Source organism: Chaetodon trifascialis, chromosome 10, assembly GCF_039877785.1.
Source record: "Chaetodon trifascialis isolate fChaTrf1 chromosome 10, fChaTrf1.hap1, whole genome shotgun sequence".
In the NCBI taxonomy this organism is placed as follows: domain Eukaryota; kingdom Metazoa; phylum Chordata; class Actinopteri; order Chaetodontiformes; family Chaetodontidae; genus Chaetodon; species Chaetodon trifascialis.
Genome location: NC_092065.1, coordinates 27,017,845 through 27,041,321, shown reverse-complemented (window position 1 = coordinate 27,041,321; position 23,477 = coordinate 27,017,845). Strand labels below are relative to the sequence as shown.

Genomic DNA, 23,477 nt, shown 5'->3' with positions numbered 1-23,477 from the left:
TCCTTTAATTTGAGTGTGTGCATTAATAAAATAATAATAATTAGTTTAACTGACTAGTATTTCTGGTACCAGTTAGCTGTGGTAGCAATGTTTAATTGACTAGTCCACTAAAATGTGTTTTTAACTTTTACTCAGCAGAATAAACAGCCATTGTCATTTCATGTGAAAGCTAATGTTTTTGATGTTGTTGTGTGTTTTACCTTACAGAAAAAGACCTACCAGTGTATTAAATGTCAAATGACGTTTGAGACAGAAAGGGAGATCCAGATTCATGTCGCCAATCACATGATTGGTGAGTGAGACATCTCTCTTCCATTCTGTTATCCTCCTCAGTGAGTGAGTGAGTGAGTGAGTGAGTGAGTGAGTGAGTGAGTGTGACTTTGGCATGTATTTGATATTGCATTTCAGTGACTGAAATGTATGACTGTCTCCTCTCCCTGTTTTGTCTTTTGGTTTAACAGCACGACAATTGCAATTGTGTTCTTTCCACACACATTTAATATGAACACACACACACACACACACACACACACACACACACACACACACACACACACACACACACACACACACACACACACACACGTCTGAGACAGACAGGCGCAATGAAGAGCTCTTTTTGACTTGTGGGCTGTCCTCATACACATTTATAGACTGAAGAGTATAAAACAAGAGAAATCTTTCAGATGCCACAGTGACGTGTCACATGTCATCAGTCCAACATGAAACTATCTATCTATCTATCTATCTATCTATCTATCTATCTATCTATCTATCTATCTATCTATCTATCTATCTATCTATCTATCTATCTATCTATCTATCTATCTATCTATCTATCTTCAGGTGGACTAGGACAACAGAAACATTGACAGTGTGAAGCGTGATCGAAAGCAGAGCGTTGCGATGTGTATTCTAATGTGTGTGACTAACAAACTGCACTGCGTACCTTCAGTCCTTTATATTTGTCTGGCCAGCTGCTTCTTTTCCACAGAGAGTCTGTGGCACATTCTTCAAATACGGACATTGAAACTGTAGTGACATTCTGGTTTGACGTCTATATGACGATCAACAGATGATTGTCAGAGTACATTATTGCGGTTCTGTGCTCGTAGTGTACATGAGCTCCTCTCTCTTTGCTGCCTTCCCACTCTTAGTTTCTGTCCTTCTTTTCTCTCAGTCTCAGTTCACTTCAACTCGACTGCACTGGCCTCATATTTTGATTGTATTCAAAATTAACAAAATTATTCCTCCCCCAAATGAAAAACGGCCTGTCCCCCGTCAGTTAAAATTCTGAAGCCTGAAGGCTTAATTATACTGTGTTAAGGTTTTATTATAACTCTAACTATTTGGCTGTCAAGTCACAGCGAGACTTCGGTGTCATGCATTCATCATATATTTAAAAATATATGTGTGTGTGTGCATGCGTGCGTGCGTGCATGTGTGTGTGTGTGTGTGTGTGTGTGTGTGTGTGTGTGTTATAGGCACCTAAACTGTTGCCATGTTTGTACAGCTGATTTTTTGATGTGCATTATACCAACACACACACACCTGAGGACCAGAAGGAACAATATGTGATGGTGTGAAACCTTTTCTGTTCTTGCCTTCCTTATCACGTTCTTCCCTTCCACTCATTCAGTTCTCTTCTTCTCGTTAATCCTAATTTTCTTCTGTTGCCTCGCCCCCATTGTCTCTGGGAAAGTGTCCCTGCCTGTCTACCTGTCTCAGCTCTCACGTTCCGTAAGTGTTCCACTAGTAGGAGTACTTGTGTCAGGACTGATATTTTCTCATGGATCAGTGAAACACCCTGAGGCGTTAGACTCCCTCTCTGCCTGTCTGTGTGCCATGTGCATGGAGAAAAGAGTCTAAAATAACATTAAGTGTTAAGAGGTCTGCCTCCCATCCAATCAATGACCATCATGCATCTCTGCTACTCCACAAACCTGTTACCATCATGTCGACAGTTTTGACTGGTTGAGGGAGCAGAGAGTGTTTCCCGTTAGCTCATCTCTAGGCATGACTCTTATAGGAGTCCAGTAATCTGATTGCCACATTGCCCCATGGGTAATACATGGTGCACCCTATGGTCCTGTTAATTACACTGTCAGACAGAGAAACAGAGACAACATTCAAGTAGATGGAGTCCTCGTAGTGCTTCACCTGTATTTGGGCTCAAGCCAACAACAGTTGCTAATATTTTTCACCAAGGCTATTCAGATATTGCTTCTTATTTATTTCAAAGGCAGTTTTGTTGCTTCTTACTCACTGCAGTTGCACAAAGACTGTCATGGCGAACTGTGGAGGCAAAATTAAAACCCTGTGTTCTGTAATCATGCAGACTTCCTGTGGAAATGGTACACCTCACTTCTTTAGTGACAAGCTAGCATTTACTGTTCTTTGTCAGGATGCATCAAGTGAGCACTGGTCGCCTGGTAGTACCGAGTACTCGAACAAATTGCATGACGAAAACTGTTTATAGAGGTTGTTCTGCCTGGAGTGCTCTCCCAACCAAAGTCAGATTAAGCACAGACTGTTGTTCAGAGGTCATTGAAGGAGTCTTATCTGGGTGTTATTCTGTTGTTGCTGTGGGTGTGTAACAGGTTTGTTCTTGTTTCCACTGTAGCTTTCTGCTGTTTGCAGTTTCATGTATGAAGTTGATTCACTTGTTTCCTGATCTCTGTGTCTGGCTTGTAATCAGCTTTTTTTGACGCTATGTGACTTTTACTGTACGGACTCAGTGCGGTAGACTGGCAGCCACTTAGTCGAAGCTTATGGGGATCCAAATAAAGGATAAATAATTACATATTTTGGCATGTTTAAGACTTAACATTTAAAGAGGAGACCCAAAAATTCCACTGATTCTCATCTCCAGTTCTGCTTCACTGTCATGTTATAGTCCTCACACTGTGTGTGTTTCTGCTAGCCATGGGTCAAACACAGCACACAAGTTAATGAAAACACCATGTGGTCAATGCCCTGCTCGGGAGGAAGAGAGGCAGTATTGGAGGGAAAGAGAAATCATGCAAAGAGAATGGAGGGGCACGAGGAAATGAACAGTTGAGTTTGTTTCTATCTTGGTTTGCTCACCATGTAGGCAGATTTTGCATACACTTATTCTGAATCTATTATATCTATACAGGCTTTACAAGGCGTTGTCATGTCATGTCGTGTCATGTCAGGCAGCACTTATCTCTACACCATTTTGCTTGTGATTAGCTTACGATGATGATGCTTGGCTGGAAATGAGTAGCTCGTGTTAGCTTGTGTGGATTGATCTCTCCTTTAGATACTGCTCTGGCTCGCAGCTTCAGCCGGCACACAAGCTGCACGGTGGTTAAACTCTGAAATGACAAACTCTTAACAGGTGTCCAGCTGTTTTTTTTTGTTTTTTTTCTCTCACAGTCTCAGCTCCAGATGTACCCACAAATAGCACCTGTACACTATAGGGTGCCTGTTACATCAGGATTAACCCCTGAAATACCCAGAATGCACTGCACTGTGGCATCAACATCCACTTTTAAGTGATAGGGCAGAACTGCTTTAACATTTGTCTTGTCTAAAGTAGTTCTGGTACACCGGTATTATACACACTTCACGTTGTTTTGTGTGTGTTTGTGTGTGTGTACCTGTGTGTGTGTGTGTGTGTGTGTGTGTAATCACAGAGCTGTGTGCATTCAGCCCCCAACACTGCTGAGCAGGTGGGAAGGGGAGGGAGGGCCTGAAGGAGTGGAGATGAGAGGAGAATGTAGAAAGTGTATTTGTGTTTTTGGCTGGGCACACTGGGGGAGAGACTTCATGGGAGGAGAAGGTGTGAGGGGGGTTAGCTGAGAGATGAGAGACAACAGAAAAAAAGAGAAAGAGGCAGAGCTGAGGGTGGTGGAGGGTGGTACTGAAGAAGAGGGATGACAGTAAATTTTAGGTTTTTGTTTGTGCATGTAGAGCTGCCCAGTCAGATCAGCTCAGCCCTCATGTCTGCGTGTCTGCAGCTCCAGTAAATATGTCATCACTCTCTCTGGGTGAAGGTTACATCATAAATGACATCCAAATTCATGTTTGTTCCCTTTACTTTTAGGTTACCCATACTGCTCTGTTAAGTCACATGAAGATTTAGTAGTGAGATGGTGAAGGAATGCAGTCGTTCCCTTGATGATGAGAAGTTTACTTGTTTTTTTCACGACTCTATTTGTTTTGTCTTTGTATCCCTTCTCCCCACTCCTCTCATTGCATGTACATTGTTTGTGTACATATATTTGTGTGTGTGTGTGTGTGTGTGTGTGCGTGTGTGTGTGTGTGTGTGCGGGTCTCCTTGGACTGCACCTCAGTGATTTTTGGCAGACTTTATTGTTTTCTGCTGTGCAGCTGCACGTCATGAAGAACTTCTCTCCCTGTGCGATCGTGTGAGGTGAAGACACGATTCTGTGTGCTACCAAATGTGTGTGTGTGTGTGTGTGGGCGTGTGTGTGTGTGTGTGTGTGTGTGTTAATACAGTACATCTTCCAAATTTTTGAGGATTTTATTGGTCCAGTCTGTGGAATTTCAGGGGATCTGTTGGCAAAATGGAATATGACATTCACAGCTTTGTTTTTAGGGTGAGCCCTTCATATTCAGAGAGGGAGCTCCTCCAGGTAGATCACGTCTGTTCTCATGTTTCTGTATCCAGGAATGGACAAACCAAACACTGACTCCATAGAGGGCCTGTTTTTAGCCGTTTTACTCAGGCATTACAGGGGAGGCTGAGGTGAGGGGCATTCAGTTGGTTGCAGTCTGCAAACCTGCTGCAAAATGCCACCAAGTCTACACAATGGACCCTAAAAGTAACGCACCAATATGATCATTGGATCATTGCATTGAAATTAAATGGAATGTACTCATTATTAAATCAAGATGTTTTTGCAAATCATGTCCTTAATGTTTCACCTTGCAACAGTAGCCAGCCGCCAACACGCACACACACACGCACACACACACACCTAACTGAGGTCCTTGACAGCATGCTCTGAATGTTGCATGCAGCCACTGAAAATGGTAGAATCGTCGGGTTTTTGTTACTGTTGAGTGAGCCCTCTATGTTTCTCATGTTTCTGCAGCTTTCCTCATCACCTCAGTCTGGATGTCACAGCATGAGGCCTCACTCATATGTGTGTCTATTTCAAATGTGCACTGTGTGTGCGCACAAAGAGCCTCCTGCAGCATGTTATCTACCCTTTCCATTGGTCTTAATCAGGGACCAAACTCCAATTAGCATACTGTAACCATTACTTTGATCTGCCACTAACATGATACACTGTCCTCTGTCTTTCTGTCTCTCTCTGTCTCTCTCTCTTGCTCTCCTTCCCTCTCCCTTTGCTTTGGTAAAATTTCCTGCTCTAAACATTAATTTCCTTCCTTCCTTCACCAGTTCCCCTCCATCTCCTTTTGTTTACGTCCATCCTTGTGGCCTTTAGCTGCAGCACTATTAAGATGTCAGCTTTAAGCTTTAATTACACAATCAAGGTGTCTCTGTAGGTATGCTGTAGCTGCTGAGAGTCTAAGAAGTACTCTATCGTTTTTCATACTGTAGACCATACCAGCACCTCACAAATAAACAGTAGTGTCACTCAAGAAATGGGTTTACCCCCTCCCCAAAAAAACCACACACACGTTCACTTCGTATTACTAACCATGCCCATTCTCTCCTTCGCTCTCCCCATCCTCACCTGCCTATTGGATGGCCCATAGAAGAGCCCACCTGTCGGCAAGGTTTGTCCCCTTTCTGTCTCCTTAGCTCGCACTATGAGCAAGGCAACATTGTCCTGTCTCACTGCCCGCCCATCAGCATTTCATTCCCTCGCTTCTTGATGTATAGATTAGCATTCAGTATGTATCGGCTTTGATTCTTTATTACTGAACACACCATATTACCAAGATATCACAAAGTGTTAGCAACCATGTGCAAGAGCCACATTGCATGATGTGGAAAAACTCGGAAGCAGAAATGCACCATAACTTCCCTATTTTCAGATTAACAGAAGTCAATGTGCATAATAAAACCATTATCAGCTGTATCAAAAAAAAAAAGCTCCTCAGGGATGATTTTGCATTTGACACATTTTAGCAGAATCCTTGCACAATTACCTCTCACCTACCCCTCACCTCAGCACCTCATTCACCCCAATCCCTGCTGCTAGTTGCATAGTTGCATGCTTCATTGTCCTTCCCATCTATTTTACACACACACACACACACACACACACACACACACACACACACACACACACACACACACACACACACACACACACACGTGCATTCACAGATGCCTTGGAGTTATTGAGTGGCCACTCACCTGGATCTAAGTGCTCCCTGTGGAGTGTGGTGGCTAATGATGTGTCCTCAGCATGAGCTTTACTTACTTATTTACATCAATGCACTCTAATAGTGTTAGCTAGCTTTCCCCACTCGTATTCTTCACGGATTTGATAATCAGTAGTTTGGGAACATTTTTAAACTGTGCTCGTGACACGGACATATTTCAGCAGGCCAGGGTTGGTTGGCATCAGTTCACTGTGAATGATCCACTCTTTCTTTCTCAAATATTCCTGAATGCAGTCAGATACCTTTCACTTCAGTCACTAGTATTTTCACTTTTTATCTTCAGGTTTGTGGACCAAAAACAGTTTACGAACCCTTCTCTGTGTAGTATTAAATAATACTCCGCTTACTTTTACTGTGTTCCTTGAGGTTGCAGTCAACCTGCGTTCAGCCTGTCTGTTAGCCTGCAGTCAAATCTGTGATGCGCTTGACTGGTAATATCGGTCTGCTGTCTAAGCAGCCGCCCCAAGGGCTTTGGCTGAGCCACTGTGTGTCTGTGCACACATTTTTCTGTGCCTTCCAGTGCCCCCCCCCCCCCCCCCATTCCTTTTACACGTGGGCACACACACACACCTATCTGTATGTATGTGTATGTGGCAGTAGGCAGGGTTTAGTGTGGTTGCTTTGTGTCACTGAAGACTTAATGAGGCGAATAAGAAGCTTTTAGAGTCAATGGAGGTGGGTAATGTGGTTGAGGGTTCACTCGGTGTGTGTGTGTGTGTGTGTGTGTGTGTGTGTGTGTGTGTGTGTGTGCGCGCGTGCATGCATGCATGTGTGTGTGTGTGTGTGTGTGTGTGTGTGTGTGTGTGTGTGTGTGTGTGTGTGTGTGTGTGTGGGAATCTTTGCCACCAGCTGGCAAAACTGCTACAGGACCATTCAGCCTTCTGTGTTGTTGGTGTGTCTGTTTCTGCCCTGATGCTCTGAAGAAAGACCTTCACATACTGCAGTTTGTCCTTGGGGTCAGCGATCATACAGGAAACCCGTGTCACAGCGCAGTATTTCAGAGAATGAACAGCAGTAAATGGACAGCTTGTCAAATGGGAAAACTTCAGTGAAATACTGCTGATCTTATCCCAGGTCTTATCTTATCCTGCCTGAACTGTCAACACGTTGGTCAGATGGTGTTTCTGAAGAATAGCATGAAGTACAGTAGTACTTCACTCCCTTCACTTACCCACCAGCTAAACACTTCCACATACTGTCACTACTAATCTTACTGCTGCCAGTGAATTTAATGTTACCAGTACAACATTCATTTTTGTGCGAACTTCAATAAAAGCCCATTAAAATGAAAAGCACAGTGTGCTGAGGAGCAGTGCGACATGTTTTAATTTTAATGGACTATTACTGGCACTAGCATTATTGCTACTGCAACACTGAAATGTATTAATATAATAATTAATATAGCATTTTTTGTTCACTTGAAATTTTCCTTTATTATCATGACATGTAAAAAAACATTTTTACCTTTCCCACATGTTTATTTTAGAATTTATCTTCCGGTTTGATCATTTTATGGAAGCAGTGCTGAATTTTAGCTTTGAACTGAAAAAAGTATAACTACATTTATTCAATTCTTTCTTTTAGAATAATAATTTTTACTGACAGTAATTGTGTGATCTTGCTGAAAACATTAATATGGGAGTTACAAAATCTCTCTTTATTTGAATGGCCAAGTGCTTAATCAAGAAACAGATTCAGTCACTATGGAGTAATTTATTCTTACCTTCACATATTTCTATATAGCACAGGCTAGCAAAGTTACCATACCTGACTTTAATACTGTTACTTATTGGAAAAATTGACACCAGAAATCATTAGTTCAATGTAATAGATAATGAACGGAAATGAGGAAGAAGGATTAGAAAAGTGACTCATGAACAGTTTGACTGTATGAAGTAACAAGCAGGATGTTGGTCTGCAGTGTGACGGTATGAACATAGGAATAAATGACAGCACTTCCCCCCTCCTGTCTTCCATCACTCCATTCATCCTTTGCTACATCGCTTCCTCCCTCCCTCCCTCGCCACCTGGAGCCAGCGAGCCATGACACCAGAAGGAGAGAGGTAGTGACAATGAAGGGACAAGGGACTGGAAAGAGAAGGAGCGAGAGGTCCTCAGAGGGCCAGATGAAGAGAGAATAACATAAGGGGGGGGTTGGAGGATAGGAAATGAGATGGAGCATATGTAAATAAAAGACGATACTATAGTAAACAGTTTTGATGATAGATACTTTAAGATTATAGAAGTAAAAAAGGGGAATTGTGCATCACATAGGAAATCTTCCGAAGTGTGCATAGAACAGGTCTTTTCTAATAGATAAAATATTACAAGTCAATGTAACTCTTTGTGGCATAATCTCTCAAAACTTGTTACAATTCCATCCTCACTGCGCGCGCACACACACACACACACACACACACACACACACACACACACACACACGGAAGTGACAGCTAGTCTTTAACTTTTAACTAAGACAAAGGAAACGGTGGTCTGATGAGTCAGAATTCTTTTTGGAAATCATGGACACCACGTCCTCCTGTCCTATCCATTCTGCTATCAGTACTGTTGTTTTTGGCGGCCTGTTTTAGTTTTAGTTTTAGTTTTAGTCTAGTCTTTGTGTCAAGCTGTCATTTTAGTTTTTATTAGTTTTAGTCACGTTCATACTCTTTTTAGTCTGGTCAAGTTTCAGTCGACTAAAAGTCTGAGCAGAAAAAATCAGTCAGAATTATCCCTGAATATTTTAGTCAATGAAAATTGTATTTTAGTCTCTTTTTAGTAATGCAGTTCTATTTAACCCAGTCAATATAGTATAAGTACCTCGTACTATAGACAAAACCAAAGTTTTCTTTGAGCCAGTTCACAGTTCAAACGAGGTTGTCTTATTATTATATTATTGTTACCTTGTAGACTCAGAATACATCCATTCCAGACACGAAGACGCTCTGATTTGAATTCACAACATATTTATTTTACCAAGCAAAGCCGGCTGGCCGGCCATCGGTCCCGTTCTGTGTGTCAGCTGTCTGTCGTTAACGCTAACCTACCGCAGCTGCAGCTTCTAAATAACGCAGCGAGCGGGGATTGAGGAAGTGACGTCGCTGCGACTGTGCAGTGCGACCTGATGCGACCTGATGACCTGATGCAGCCCCTGAAGTGACACACAGGAAACAAGTAATAATAACAACGTGACTAAACGTTTTAGTCAACGGAAATGAAGAGACATTTTAGCAGAGCTTTTATTTTGTAAACCACATTTAGCCTCGTTTTTTTTGGTTTTTATTCGTCAACAATATTGCATTATATATTTAATTATGGTTATCGTCACATGACCAGCATTTACGTTGCGTCTCGTCTCGTTTTTGTCATGTGATAAAGGTTTGTGGACGACGATATTTAGTCATAATTTTCGTTGACGAAAGCAACACTACCAATCAGCGCACAGTTCAAAGCCAGCATCAGTGACGGTTTGGGCACGCACATGCCGTGAATAACCTGCACATTTGTGAAGGCACCATTAATGCTCAATATATATATATATATATATATATATATATATATATATATATATATATATATATATATATATATATATATATATATATATATATATATATATATATATATATATATATACAGGTTTCGGAGCAACATATGCTGCCGAGTAGAAGACGTCTTCTCAGGGAGGGCCTTACTTATTTCAGCAAGACATTGCCAAAGCACATTGTGCTGTATTACAAGCAGCATGGCTCCATAGTACGAGTGCAGGTGCTAAACTGGCTTATCTGCAGTCCCGACTTAAAAATGCGTGGGGTATTATGAAATGTAAAAATATAACAACGGAGACCCCGAGTGATAAACATGACCCAGTGCCAACTTTTTGAAACATGTTGCTGGCATTTTCAAAAACAATGACCCTTTTTTGGAAACTGGGTTGTATATATGTATATATATATATATTCAACATAAATATTATATCTCTATATACATACATGCTCTCAGTCATCGTAACCTATGATTGTCTGCTTCATTGACTGCATGAGTACATAGACAGAGCTGTCAGTGTGTTTCTGTGTATGTGCGTGTTTGTATGTGTGTTTGTGCGTGTGTGTGTTTTGAAGACTAGGAACATAGTGGTCCCCTGGAGAGCTCATTTTATCGTCTTCTCGCTTGATTTACCTTCTTCTTCTTTTGCTGCTGTGTATTACCAGTCATTAGAAGCTGTTTGGAAACCTAATAGGACACACTGACAAATAGACTGGGAGAGACCAAACCAGGATCAGCAACAGGACACACAAAGTGAGAGAGAGAGAGGGAGGGAGAGAGAGGGAGGGAGGGAGGGAGGGAGAGCTTGTTAATCATGTTTCTTGTTTGCCTGTAACATTATTTGTGTTTCCAACATCCATCTTTAAACATGCGTAGAAGTTGTCTCTTTGAGTGATGTCTTCGTTAGCTCTCTGTGTGTAGGTGTGTGTTCAGAGGGTGGCCAGTGATCAAGGGCTATATACCATACCCCCCGCCCATCCCTTTGAATTCCCCTCCTCTGTCTTCTCCCTCTGTCTCAGCCCATCCAGGTGTGGCTGCACCAGCTGCTAAAGAGAACGGGACAATTACACACACAGCCACACACACACACACACACACACACACACACACACACACACACACACACACACACACACCAGCATACACGCAGACTTCCTCTATCTCTGCTGGCTAATTGTCACAAGACAAACAAGGCGTTTTGCCTTTATGCGCTTCATAAACAGGGGCCAAGCAACAATTAACTCCCTGCTTAATTCACTAACTATTCGGAATTCATTTTCTCCTGTGACAGGCACATCTGTCACAGCTGGTAGCGAGTGAGAGTGTGTGTGTGTGTGTGTGTGTGTGTGTGTGTGTGTGTGTGTGTGTGTGTGTGTGTGTGTGTGTGTGTGTTGTGTGTGGGGGACAAAATGTGTGTGTGATAAAGTGCCACAGGTGAACACTGAGAAGTGGTGGAAATAACAAAAATTTATTGATGAAAAGGAGGAGATGAAAATGCTGGGCATTTAAAAATAGAGATGTCCAAATGAATATGAAATGAAAAATGGGGTGACAAAATACCAGGCGATTTAATTTAACAACCGAGGACCTGCCGCCACATTTTGGGTTTTCTAGACTACAATACAAAATTTTGCTCTACAAGCGCCTGGTGTCCACATACAAGGACATTATACTGCTAATGATAATAATAACAATAATAATAATAATAATAATAATAATAATAATAATAATAATAATAATAATAATAATAATACATCCCAGCCCGAATAGCAAAGAGAAATTAAAAATGCATGCCATGCAAGAGCTCGGGTCTTAGGAGCTTTAAGCCACTTCAATGAAAATAGTCATGATGTGGTGAAAACAGTTTCGTCATTTTTAACTGGAGAGAGTGAGAGAGACCAGACGAAAGAGAGTGTTTGTTTTCAATGCAAGAAGAATAACACCAAGGCCAAATGTAAACAGAATATTATGTATTTTACTTTGCTATGTCGTGTCATTTCTTTACTCTACTGGTGAAAACTGTAAGAGTGGAATTAAGAAAGGGAAAGCGAAGCAGGACAGCTTGGACATGGGTGTTGTTTAGAAATTGGCTGCAGTGAATCTTGACCTTGAATCTTTTGTGTTGAAACTTTGTTCACACTGATCCATTCATACCTTTTTTAGTATTTTGTGGTTTTTTATGCCGTTATTGAAGCTCCTACACTTAATTATCCATGTGTTCATCCTTAATTCAGGGTTGTGTGGACTGAGCCTGAACCTTCTTAAAGCGTTGTGTCTCCTGTCAGGACGGGACAATTTCCACCTTTATTATTCCAATTATTACATCGAGTTTTGTGACATCATATTATCCCTACAGAGGTCTAACAGCCACAAATGACTTTAAGTCTGTATCTGTACATAAAAGAATAAAAGCAATGGGACAGTAAAGCTGTGCTGCTGGCATGACTTGCCTACGTAACATTTTTGCTCACACGTCTACAAGTTAGGTCTGTTGTTTATTCATGTCTTCTCTGATGGACATGTCCTTATGAAAACAGCAGTCTCATCAGCAGGTTATCATAATAGCAGGGACTCTGGAAAAACATGTTTGCTGTTTAATGATAAAAAAATGAAGTCCAAATTGTAATTTATCAGTCCTTTGAACACCACAAATGGAATTCAAATCACCTCAGTTTTATTGGTGGAGGTGAGAAAACTGCCTGATGCAGAGACAGAATCTGCAGAGGACATGGAGGGAACGCGGAGGGAGGAGACAACTGAAGATCGATAGAGTGAAATGAAGAGAGAGTGTGTGGATGAGTAGATCAACATGAGTAAAAGCAGAGATGGATGGAAGGAGAGTGTGTTGGAGGAGAGAGACGGAGTGCATGAGAGTGATTTCTGGCAGGTTTTGGCTCACGCTCAGTCCCCTTGCCGAGCAGCTGGACTTCATTAGTGACTGGTGTTAATTACTGGGACTCTACACCCACACATGTGTGTAAGTGTCTGCACACAAGCACATGAACACACACCAATAGAGATGCGCACACTCACACAGCCAGTGATTCAGGGTCACCTTGCTAGCCTTGTTTGAACCAGCAGAGAGAAGCGGAGATGGTGCCAGACAGACAGAAAAACAGAAATAGGGAGAGCTCACACACAAGTGTCAGTCCACTGTGGGAGTTTTCTCTGGTGTTGTTGTATTCTGAGCAGTGGAAAAGTCATTCTGTAGTTCACTGAATGGTTCAGCATAGACAAATTGTAGAGTGCATTAAGAAGGCAAAGCTTCAGAGATCCAGAAGTAGAGGTGGTTGCCACAAGGAGTTCAGGTTTACCTTGACACTAATACCATGACAATGATTTGTTTTTTAAAGAATGTACCACAAAACACTGAAAACAATTCCATGTAGCGAGAGCCATGATTTGGTGGTGGAGAAGTACCGACTGTTAGATTTGCACCTTCTCGGCTGCACCATCATGACACAGCTGTAAAGCTCCAGTGAAGTACGAGCCGCGGCTCAGTTGTTGTAGCTCGTGCTGCTAAATAGTGCAACAATTTAAAAATAATGTTTCACAATGCAACATTGTAAATCATTTCTGGATTTCACGTTGTGAGTGCAGTTCATCGCTGCATCCACAAACACAAGCTGAAACTCTACCAACTAAACTGCCAAGTAGACAACGTCTTCGTCAGGGACGACCTCGCAAGACGATGCCACAACACATCCTGCATGTATGACCACAGCATGGCCAGTAGTCAGAGTGCGGGTGGCCTGCCTGCAGTCCGACTTGTCACCCGTTGAAAATGTTTTGAGCATTATGAAACATAGAATACGAAAAAGGAGATCTCGAACTGTTGAGCAGCTGAAATCGTGCATCAGGAAGAATGGGGAACCATTCCAGTTACAGAATTACAGCAATCGTCTCCTCAGTTAATAAAAGTTTACTGAGGGTTGTTAAGAAGAAAGTGATGCAACAGGGTGGTAAAAACGACCCAGGCTCAACTTTTTGAAACATGTTGCTTGTACCAAATTCGAAATAAGGATAAAATTTTCAGAAAACAGCGAGTGTCAACATTTGATTTGTCATCTTTTTACTTTTTTCAGTTAAATATTGGGTTTCAGCATTTTGCAAATCATCACTTTCTGCTTCTATTTACATTTTACACAGTGTCAAAAGGGATTTATATGTGCATATATATTCAATACTTATTCAATAATACATAATATAAATCGTGTTACTAACAAGCCTTAAATTGATAGATATAGAAATGGGAGCTCGCAGAAGCCTTACGGTTAGTGAAGAAGAGTTTTCCTCAGAAAGTTACCAGTTTTATTCCTGAGGAGCACCAGGAAGCTGCGTAATGGAGAGCTGTGGTTGTACTGGGCAGCTCCCCAGTGTGATGGTACTCTATAATGGTTTGTTGGATGTTGAAACAAATGTGTTGACCACAAGTTTCTTCGCTGCAGTCTAGCTCTGACGGTGCCACAAGGATCTTCTTCATAAGTTTAACCAGTTTTGGCACTCAAAAGGTCGAACAGGTTTGCAAACACCGAAGCCAGTGATGTGACTCCAAATATAGACTTACATACAGAAACAATGCTTCCCCTTGAAATGACAGACAGGTAGCTCATCCTTTAAACACAACCTACAACTAGCGAGCAGCGTATGGGATATTGTACAACATCACATGGGCCCATTAGCTTGCAGAATGAAACTAGCTGAGGGGATGATACCCTGAGCACGCTGCATTAAGGCATCATGAAGGAGACAGCACCACCAGAGGATCAGCCCGCCACCCGCAGCCCAAAAGTTCCCGTCCAGCAGGAGAGAAAAACAAACAGTTAATAAAGTCAAGCAGGGTGAATAACCTGCTCGACTCATGAGTATCCTGGTGCCTAATTAACACAGAGGCCGCTTATTTCCTCCGGACAGCACAAACCACACTGCATGCCGGGCCAAAGAAATACACTGAAATTGTCAACTATGATTAAAAAGTACACATTAAACAGATACAGGGGCGGCTGTGGCTCGAACACTCCTCGGCAGTCTATGTGGTAGATGCTGAACCCCAGATTGGTCCCGTGTGTGAGCAGATAACACTCGGCTTAGCCGGCGTACAGACGTGTGTGTGAATGCACACGTGTGTCGTAAAAGCACTTTGAGTGGTCGTTAGACTAGACTATAGAATACAGGCTATTTACACACACACACACACACACACACACACACACACACACACACACACACACACGCACACACTTAGACACAGTTGACCAGGTAAAAAAATGTACAAATACAAACACAAAAGATTGATAATAATGGTACACAAAACAGTGAAACACAGAACACACAGGAGTGAATAAGTCTTCCATATAAACAACTGACAAGTTGAAAGAGCTCAACAAAAAAAGTGTAAAATCAATCCGTCATCAATCTCTTTTTCTTTTCTCTTGAAATATTTTGTTGACACCTGCCTGTTTTCCTGGTTGAAAACAAAAAAGTGAAAAAGTTAACAACTGCTATACAGTTTAACAAACGTGTTTCTTCAATGGATGTCATTCGTCTGTTCATGTCGTGTGATGATGTCACTTCCTGTTCACTCCTTCCTGTGTCTGCAGAAAAATGAGACACACATTCTGTGTGAATGCCCTGAAAGTATTTTGACATTATTTGATGAGACGTTAAAGATCATAGTAATTTTTTTTTTAAATGATGTGTGATAAGTCATTTAAAATCAGTTTTATTTACAGCTACAGTGCAAGACAACAATGTGTATTCATATTTACAGCTCTGTGCAGTGTAGGTCAGGGGAGGCAGTGCCTCACCTGTTAAAACATGATTTAAAAAAGACTTGCTGTGCTTTATAAATTCATTAAGAGGAGGAAATTCGGACTTAAGCTCTTGACTGTTCTGTTAATTTGTTTTCTGTATGATAAATTTACGCATTTCCTGTTCAAATACGTGGGAGAAGGGCGAGGTGAGGCAGTGATGAGCTGTGCCTCACACTCTGACTGACGCAGGAAGCTGGCGCACGCCCATTGCTGTCTCTCTTTATCGGCCATGAATGCAGAGTGAAAATGCTCCGGGTGAGGCAGACAGTACCGTGCCGCACTGATAGGTGGCAGTGCTGAGCTCCATCTGCGCAATGCGTGCTCTCCTACACAGAGGGCGATAGTGAGTGTTCAATTTTAATTAAAAAAAGAGAGATCAGCCAAAAAAACATTTAGATTTTAAAAAATCAAATTTGACCTTACATTAAATATTCTTTTGTTTTTCTCGCTGTCGTATTGTTGAACAGTGTGGAATTGATTAAAGCATAATTAAAAGCTTTTAAATGAATGTTTCAATTAAGGTCAAAATTGAAATATAAGCTTCTATTATGGGTTCATATATTTTTATATCGGACTCCAGAGGATTCAGAGCCTCACCAGGCATGAACCCCACCGCACGTCAGGGGTGTAGGCTAATGTGCAGAATGCAGGCGCTGAGTGTTTTTGTATTGTTTCCACCAGCATGTGATGAGGAAATGTGACGGTCATTAACGGTCAACCATACAATGACTAAAAGTAATGCAAAGACAGAGAACAGAGATGCAGTTTACCAGAAGGTGGCAGGGCGAGAGGGTCAAACACAGACCAGAGACCAAGGAAAGAAAAGTTACACACAGCTGGAGGCCGAAGAGAAGTTGCCAAAAGTCGCCAAGTAAAATGAACCATCCTACCTCAAGAAAAACAAATCTGTGTTATTCTGTAGCCAGAGCCGAGCCAGCTACACTGCAAAGCCAGAGAGCAGAGGCAGATATAACCCCAGTGACATGCTGTTCAAGCAGTGGACCATGCCACCCACACAGAAGTCAGGCTGAAGGAAGGTTAGGAAGTGCACATCTGAGGGACGGTCACCCACTTTAGGCGCCACCCGCCGCTCAGAGTATCATTGAACCCTTCCTGGTGATGATTCTGTGGCTGGAGGGAAGGAGAAAACCTCATCTGCTGCACTTTGCATACATGCTGTGTGGTGTGTTTTGGCCTGTTGCCAGTGGTGGTTCGTTACTGATCAAGTGATTTTTGTCAGACAAGTTTCACAAATGTGAGTTAATTAATAGAGCAGCTGCGGTGAGCGAGGGGGAGAAAGCGAGACTTATAACAATATAAACAACTTCTTCTTATTTTTGGCCGGACGACGGCACGCTTCACCACTAGCCACCACTTGATTCAGCAGTTTTTTAAATCATGTTTCAGTCACACGGTAAAATAAGGAGAGAAAGGAATGATGGTTTAAAGACGGGCAACAGCACAGCATTAGGTGGGAGGCAAAGCCATGCTGGGAGAGGCTGAATGGTTTTCTTTGGCTCTTAATTACACGGCAGAAGGCAGGAATGAGAGCGAGGCAGAGAGAAAGGTTGAAACAACGGCATACACTGTCGCTCTTATCTTTCATCTCTAAACAGATGTCAGCCAGGCTGTTCTCTTTATTGCAGTACAAAGACCTTCTGACAGAAACACACACAGGCATGCACAACCCGTCATCCTGGGCAAATCAATGCATTCTGGCTTCAGTAATTTCCCAAGGTGCTTTGCTGTGCCCCCTTGGGTGAGCAAGGTGACAAAGCCAGCAACAGAGGAGACTGTCTCTTACTTTCCGCCCTCCCTTTTTTACCCTTGTTTGCCTTCTTTCTTTTCATTCTTTCCTTTATGGCTTTCAGCTCATTTGCTTGTCTCTATATGATATGTACAGTTACACAACATGCAGCGTTCTGTCATACATCTGCTGGAAACTCTGTGAGATGTATGTTTTTATGTTCAAAGTGCAGCAGTTATTCTTTTAGTCATTATAACAGTATTATCAGCAGATTCTAGCTGAAATTTTGCTATTTAACCAGACCTTTCTGTAATATTTCTGCAGACTTACCGTTCTAGTTAAGAGTTGTTTGCATTGTGTTTTCTCCTGAACAGTTACTCTATGACAGGCAGAATTTATGGTAACCAGACTCAATTAGATTTATATTTCTCTTGATTATTTAGTCTGGCATTGTGTTTATGTTAGCCCTTTTCTGTTTTGTTTTGTTTTGTTTTGTTTTGTTATTATGCATTAACCAATCAGTAGTGAGATGAATCCACCCCACTGAAGGACAGGAAAATATTTTTGATGTCAATCAAAGAAATGTGACATTTTTTTAACTTATTTTAATCTCCAAAATTGCCACTAATGCATTGCACATACTGCGATGATTCACCTCAAAAAGCACAGTTTTGTGCACCGGCAGTTGTTGCAATAGGAACATATAAGGCTTCGTTCACTAACAGCCTACGCCTGCACAGTATTCCACACAGCATAGAACGGCTCAGGTGAAGCGCTCCATCATGTGGGGGTATGTCTGTTTAAAAGGCTTCGCTGGTGTAGGTCTGTCGATTGGACACAGAGTGGGGCTGGAAGCACCACGTGAACCCCCCCACCTACAACATAATGATGATTACAATCATTACGCTAATGTCGTGTTGTCATTTAATGTACTGTTTAGCTTTAGGTAGAATACGTGCTAACTCGTTTTCATAACTTTGTCCACTTTATTCCTTCGTTGCTTACTTTAGTTCTTCTGTGACCCCTCGCTCTCTCCTTCCCCACCACCTCACCTCCTCATCCTCATCTCATGTTCTCTGTCCCTCTTCATCCTTGCATCTGCCCTGGATAAGAGACGCTCATTTGTGACAGAGCCAACCTGCTAATGGTGGATGGCAAGAAACAGAGCTGGCCATGCCAAATAGACACACACGCACACACACGCGCGTGCGCACGCACGCACATGCTCACGCTCACACTGTATTTGTACGTACGTGGACATCTGTCGAAATACTCATACTGAGACAGTCTGTGCAGCTACACACACACACACACACACACACACACACACACACACACACACACACACACAGTCCCAGGTACAGGCACACACGCGGACACACATCAGTGCATAAATACACAACACATTCACACTAATATATTCATATAACACTCTGTATGCTCCCTGCATTGCTCCTGGTGCTGGGCTCCCTCTCTGCTCTGCGCCATGCCTCTTCCTCCTCCTCCTTCTCTTCATCCTCCACCCCCACCACCTCCTTCTCCTTCTCCCAGTACATCTGGCACGCTCAGCTGCCGAGAAGCGGCATAATTATCCCGTCGGAGACGCACACCCTCCCATACACACACACACACACTGTGCAACAAAAGCTCACACACACTTGTCTTCGTCGATCCGCGCCGCTCCCTGCTGCTCTTCGTCACTACCGGGGCTTCATTAGAGTACGTGGAGTGTGTGTGTGCGTGTGTGTGTTGATGCATGGTGGTTTTGGATGCTGTCCAGATGTTTTTTCTTTATAGTTGAGGAGTCGGGCGTGTCCTAGATGCAACTGCCCTGCTCCTGTATGCTCAGTGTTTTGAGTTTGAATCCCACCTGTTTCACATATAATCTAGCATATTTCTCCTCTTCTCCCTCTGTTCACATCAGTGTCTGGTCTAATTTAGCCATCATGTAGAAGACAGCAAATGGGCAGCAGAGAGTATCACTTGGTGTCAGTCTGGGATGGAACGAGGTCCTTCCTGTGCTGCAGAAAGGCCTCACACCTTACCATACAACAGACCCCGAGTCTCCCTGTTTTATTTGTATTTATCTTTGAATACAACTAGAATTAATTCCTGGAGTTACCAGAAATGAAGAGACTCTAAATGCAGAGGAGAAAATCCTTGCTTCATTGTAATAAATAAATGTTAAAATAAGCAGTAGACACGTCCTGTTCTCACACTTTCTCTCTCTGCAGTAGTAATTGCAGGGGTGCTTTTAGTCTGTGTGGTGTCACATTGTAATTACTGCCTTGTACAGGTGAAGGAGAGGCTGAGGTCGAAATGCTGCTGCGTGTGTGCCTTTCTGTGTGTGCGTGTGGTGGTGGTGTGTACGTGCATGTGTGTGCGAGAGAAAAAAGGCAGAATGTGAATGATTGAGTACAGCGTGATTGGCAGTAATTGTGTGTGTGTGCGTGTCATTCAGTGTGAAAGTGTGCGGGTGTGTGTAGTCTCATAGTGCCCGCGGTGGCTGCTAAGTGTGGTACCGTAGGTTTGATTCCCACTGCCACTTTGTGTCAGACTTACCACAGAGCCGAAAGCAATCGAGCTTTGTGGAAAGAGTCTGGAAACGCCTTTCCACCATTCTATTTTCAATCCATGCTTTTAGTGCCACGGAAAGCATGCAATAAAGCACCTGCATCAATCACATGGTTGAATGCTAAAGACCAATCAGGTGACAAGCTTTGACTTTGTCTGTGTGTCACTGACACAGTAGGCCACTTGAGCCTGTTGATTTCATCCTTTCTAGACCGTCTACCTTCAGTTTACCTCATCCTTTTTGGACTGTTCGGAGAAACTTGTGGTTATATGCCGTCATCATGAAAATAACAGTTGTTTAAGAATTCTTACAGTCAATATATAGATTGGTCTAGTTAGTCCTACGCAGGTCACAACATTGTCCTGGAACCTTTTTCCCTTCCACAACATGTGAGGGAATTTTCTATCACAGGCCTTCTGTACAGTGAGGCGCCTGAAGGTTGGACAACAGAGACCTCAGACAGAGACACATTAACATAATATGTAGAGACCATTCTAGCAGACAGCAGATAGGACGTCTGTCCCCCTGTTCTTACTATGGAGGTAGCGTTCACAATCTAAAGGAATTATGTCAAAGTGTCCTCAGTTAGAGGGCTGGATGTCAGGGCATACGTAGGTATGGTAGGAGCTATTGTTTGGTTTTGACCATCCAATAGAGTACCACAGATGTAGAAGGTAGGTACAGAATATCCATAATAGGGAATAGTTCAAGGAGTAGCAGGAGATGAATACACCCCATTAGAAGGGACATCCTCGGAATTTGGTGTGGCACGACCTTGGTTCACTTGTGGACATTGTGTTGCTCATCAGCTTCTCCTTGATGCATCAAGCCTGCGATAAATACTCCTGCACAGCACATCTGAGGTCTCCTGGTGAACTCCTTGCTTCAGCTCACCACTCTACAAACCTCATCATATGTCTGTCTCTACTTATTGAATGAAATCACTGTTGAATGTGCTGAGACTTAATTAAAACTTTCGCAGTGTGATCGATTTTATTTCTCCACAAAATGGACCTATGTGCTTCTCGAGGCTTGGGGATGTAATAAGCACTGTTAGGGCTAGTTAATAAACTGCTGTATCTCGCAGGCTAACTGTGAACACACTAGCCAGCAGGGATAATGCCAGTTAGTCACAACAGCTCCCAGAGTGTGTTTCTATTTTCTCCGTACTGGGTCATTTACTCCCTGCTGGCATTTTGCTCTTGTACATCATTTCATTCAGTAAAGAGTCACAAGAGAAAAAACTCTTCCACCTTGCGATCTTGGTGACTTCTTTGCTTGGTCGCTAACAGGGGCGGGGGTTGCGGACAGGCAAGCCAGGCAGTTGCTTGGAGCCCCCGGCCACTTATTTACAACAATGATTATTGATAGGCGTGGGCTCAGGGGCCTCTGTTGGTCCCTGGACCTCACTTTCAGAACCACTAATCTATCTTTTCAGTATTCATCTCAAATGTCCAGGAAATTGTGCATTTATGTGTGCAAAAACCAAATTTTTGTGGGGTGCACGGGTGGGGTGGAGGCCCCAGGGATTTTTTACTTGGAGCCCCGAGAGACCCGAGCGACGCCACTGGTCACTAACATGACAACAAGATCACACAGTTCATTCAAAACACATCCTTTTCATATCCTGTCTGTCTTCAGATCATTGCTCTTCTGTAGAGTTAAATAAAAGAGGATGGTGCAACATGGCTGATAAGCTACAGCAGCTTCCTCCATTTCGGACTCTTCAGCTTGCTAAATTATGAATCCTGTGGTCAGCTTGAATAGTCAAAAAATGTTGACCTTGATTGAAAATGACGAGGTGAAGGAATGATGTGAGGATTCATAAAGAGATGTTATGAGTGGGACCGCTTAAAGCACAACTTCCTGTACATCTGTGAATTCTTAATGTTTCATGTGGGCTACAAAAAAAAAAGCTACTTCATTAGCGAGTTTGCAATTGAAATAAAAAGACAGACAACACCACCAGCCCCACTGAGTGCCCCCCCCCCCCCCCACAGTAACAGTTTTACCGTGACATTCACTGGACTCTCACCAGCACATTCACACACAGTCAAACAGTGGTAGGGGTCTAGGTAGAAGTGTAATTTCCCCAGTGTTCTCCCTAACCTGGATTATCTGACACATTGACACAAGAGAAAAAAAGGATCTATGTGTGTGTGTGTGTGTGTGTGTGTGTGTGTGTGTGTGTGTGTGTGTGTGTCCATATGTGGATGGGGAGACGTTTTACTAGAGGGAAGAGGATTTTTTTTTTTTTTTTTTTTAAGCTCTCACAGGAACAGTGTTTTTCCGCAGTGGGGTGGAGCAGGACTAGCCAGGGTTATCAGGGGTGTATGACAGACAACAGAGTTTATTTCAGGGTCAGGTTCAGGCTCTCACACATCAGAGCTGCATCACTACGACCTGCCACCTGTCCGACCATCGCTAACTGGGAGCAGCATTTCCATTTTCTCTAAAGTGGAAAATCAGTGTAAGTGTGACAGATTTGAGTCTCTCCGCTCATGATGTCCAGTATTCTGGCTCTACACGCAGCCTTCCCCCGCTGCTTCTCTGATGTCTGAATGGTTTATTTGGTGGTGATTGTTGGAGCAGTGGAAAGATGAACGAGGAAGGTTTTGTGTGCGCTTCCATGGTGAAGTAGCTGTGTCTGTAAATGGAGTCTTGGCTTTGGTGAGAGTGATCTCACTCGCTAACAAAAGGGTTTTCTCTGTAGGGATCCTTTCCATAATGTTGTCAGACACAAGCACTTTTAGTGGATGTACACTGATGATTCGCAATTACCCGGATGGAATACATTGTCACCTGTTTCATGGCTGCAGGCTGCAGTGCATCCGGCTCAATAGTCGACCAATTTCGAAAATTCTTGTCTCTATCGGTCACTTGGACACAAAATACAGGAAAATTGGGTTATATTTGAATTTTGTCCCATTTTTCTAGGACATCGACATCTTCCAGTGAAGAACTGTGAACCGGCATCATTTATTCTAAATAAAAAACCCTGACTGGGAGATGCAGTCCAGTCTGCTACTTAACCAGTTAGCGCACTTTCCAAGAGAAATGTGCAAACAATTTTTTTGTTGTTGTTGTTGAAGTAAAAGGAAAGCCAGTGCTTGCAATGTGCTTTGATCCAGTTAACAATCTTTAGCAGAGTTTTGTTCTTCTTCTTGTTTTATTGACATTTCAGTGGATGACTTCCCGCCACCAGACGTTCCAGCTAATGTTCTACATGCTGCCACCTGCTGTACCGCAGGGGAATGTAGCAGACACATCAAATAGACAGTTATGCCTCCCATCAACGTTACACTTTTTTTTTTTGAAAGATTAAGAGATTTGTGGGGAAATATTTCAAAGGGAGGACAGGCGGGAGAAGGGGAAACTATGGAAGAACCCTGGGAAAATGGGAGGGCTGACAGGTCTGCTGGAAAGGCTGCAAACAGCGCTG

At 42.7% G+C, this 23,477-nt stretch overlaps 1 protein-coding gene across 4 annotated transcripts in view; it reads left to right on the top strand.

Annotated features, from left to right (window-relative positions):
• znf423 (zinc finger protein 423) overlaps positions 1–23,477 on the top strand; it is a 163,046-nt gene that overhangs the window by 87,466 nt on the left and 52,103 nt on the right. For 2 of the 4 annotated variants that reach the window (XM_070973117.1, XM_070973115.1), the window contains exons 18-19: positions 208–292; positions 5,719–5,739. In XM_070973117.1, the coding sequence (XP_070829218.1) occupies positions 208–292; positions 5,719–5,739 (106 nt within the window). The remainder of the gene's footprint in view (positions 1–207; positions 293–5,718; positions 5,740–23,477) is intronic. The other 2 variants (XM_070973118.1, XM_070973119.1) reach the window with 1 other exon arrangement.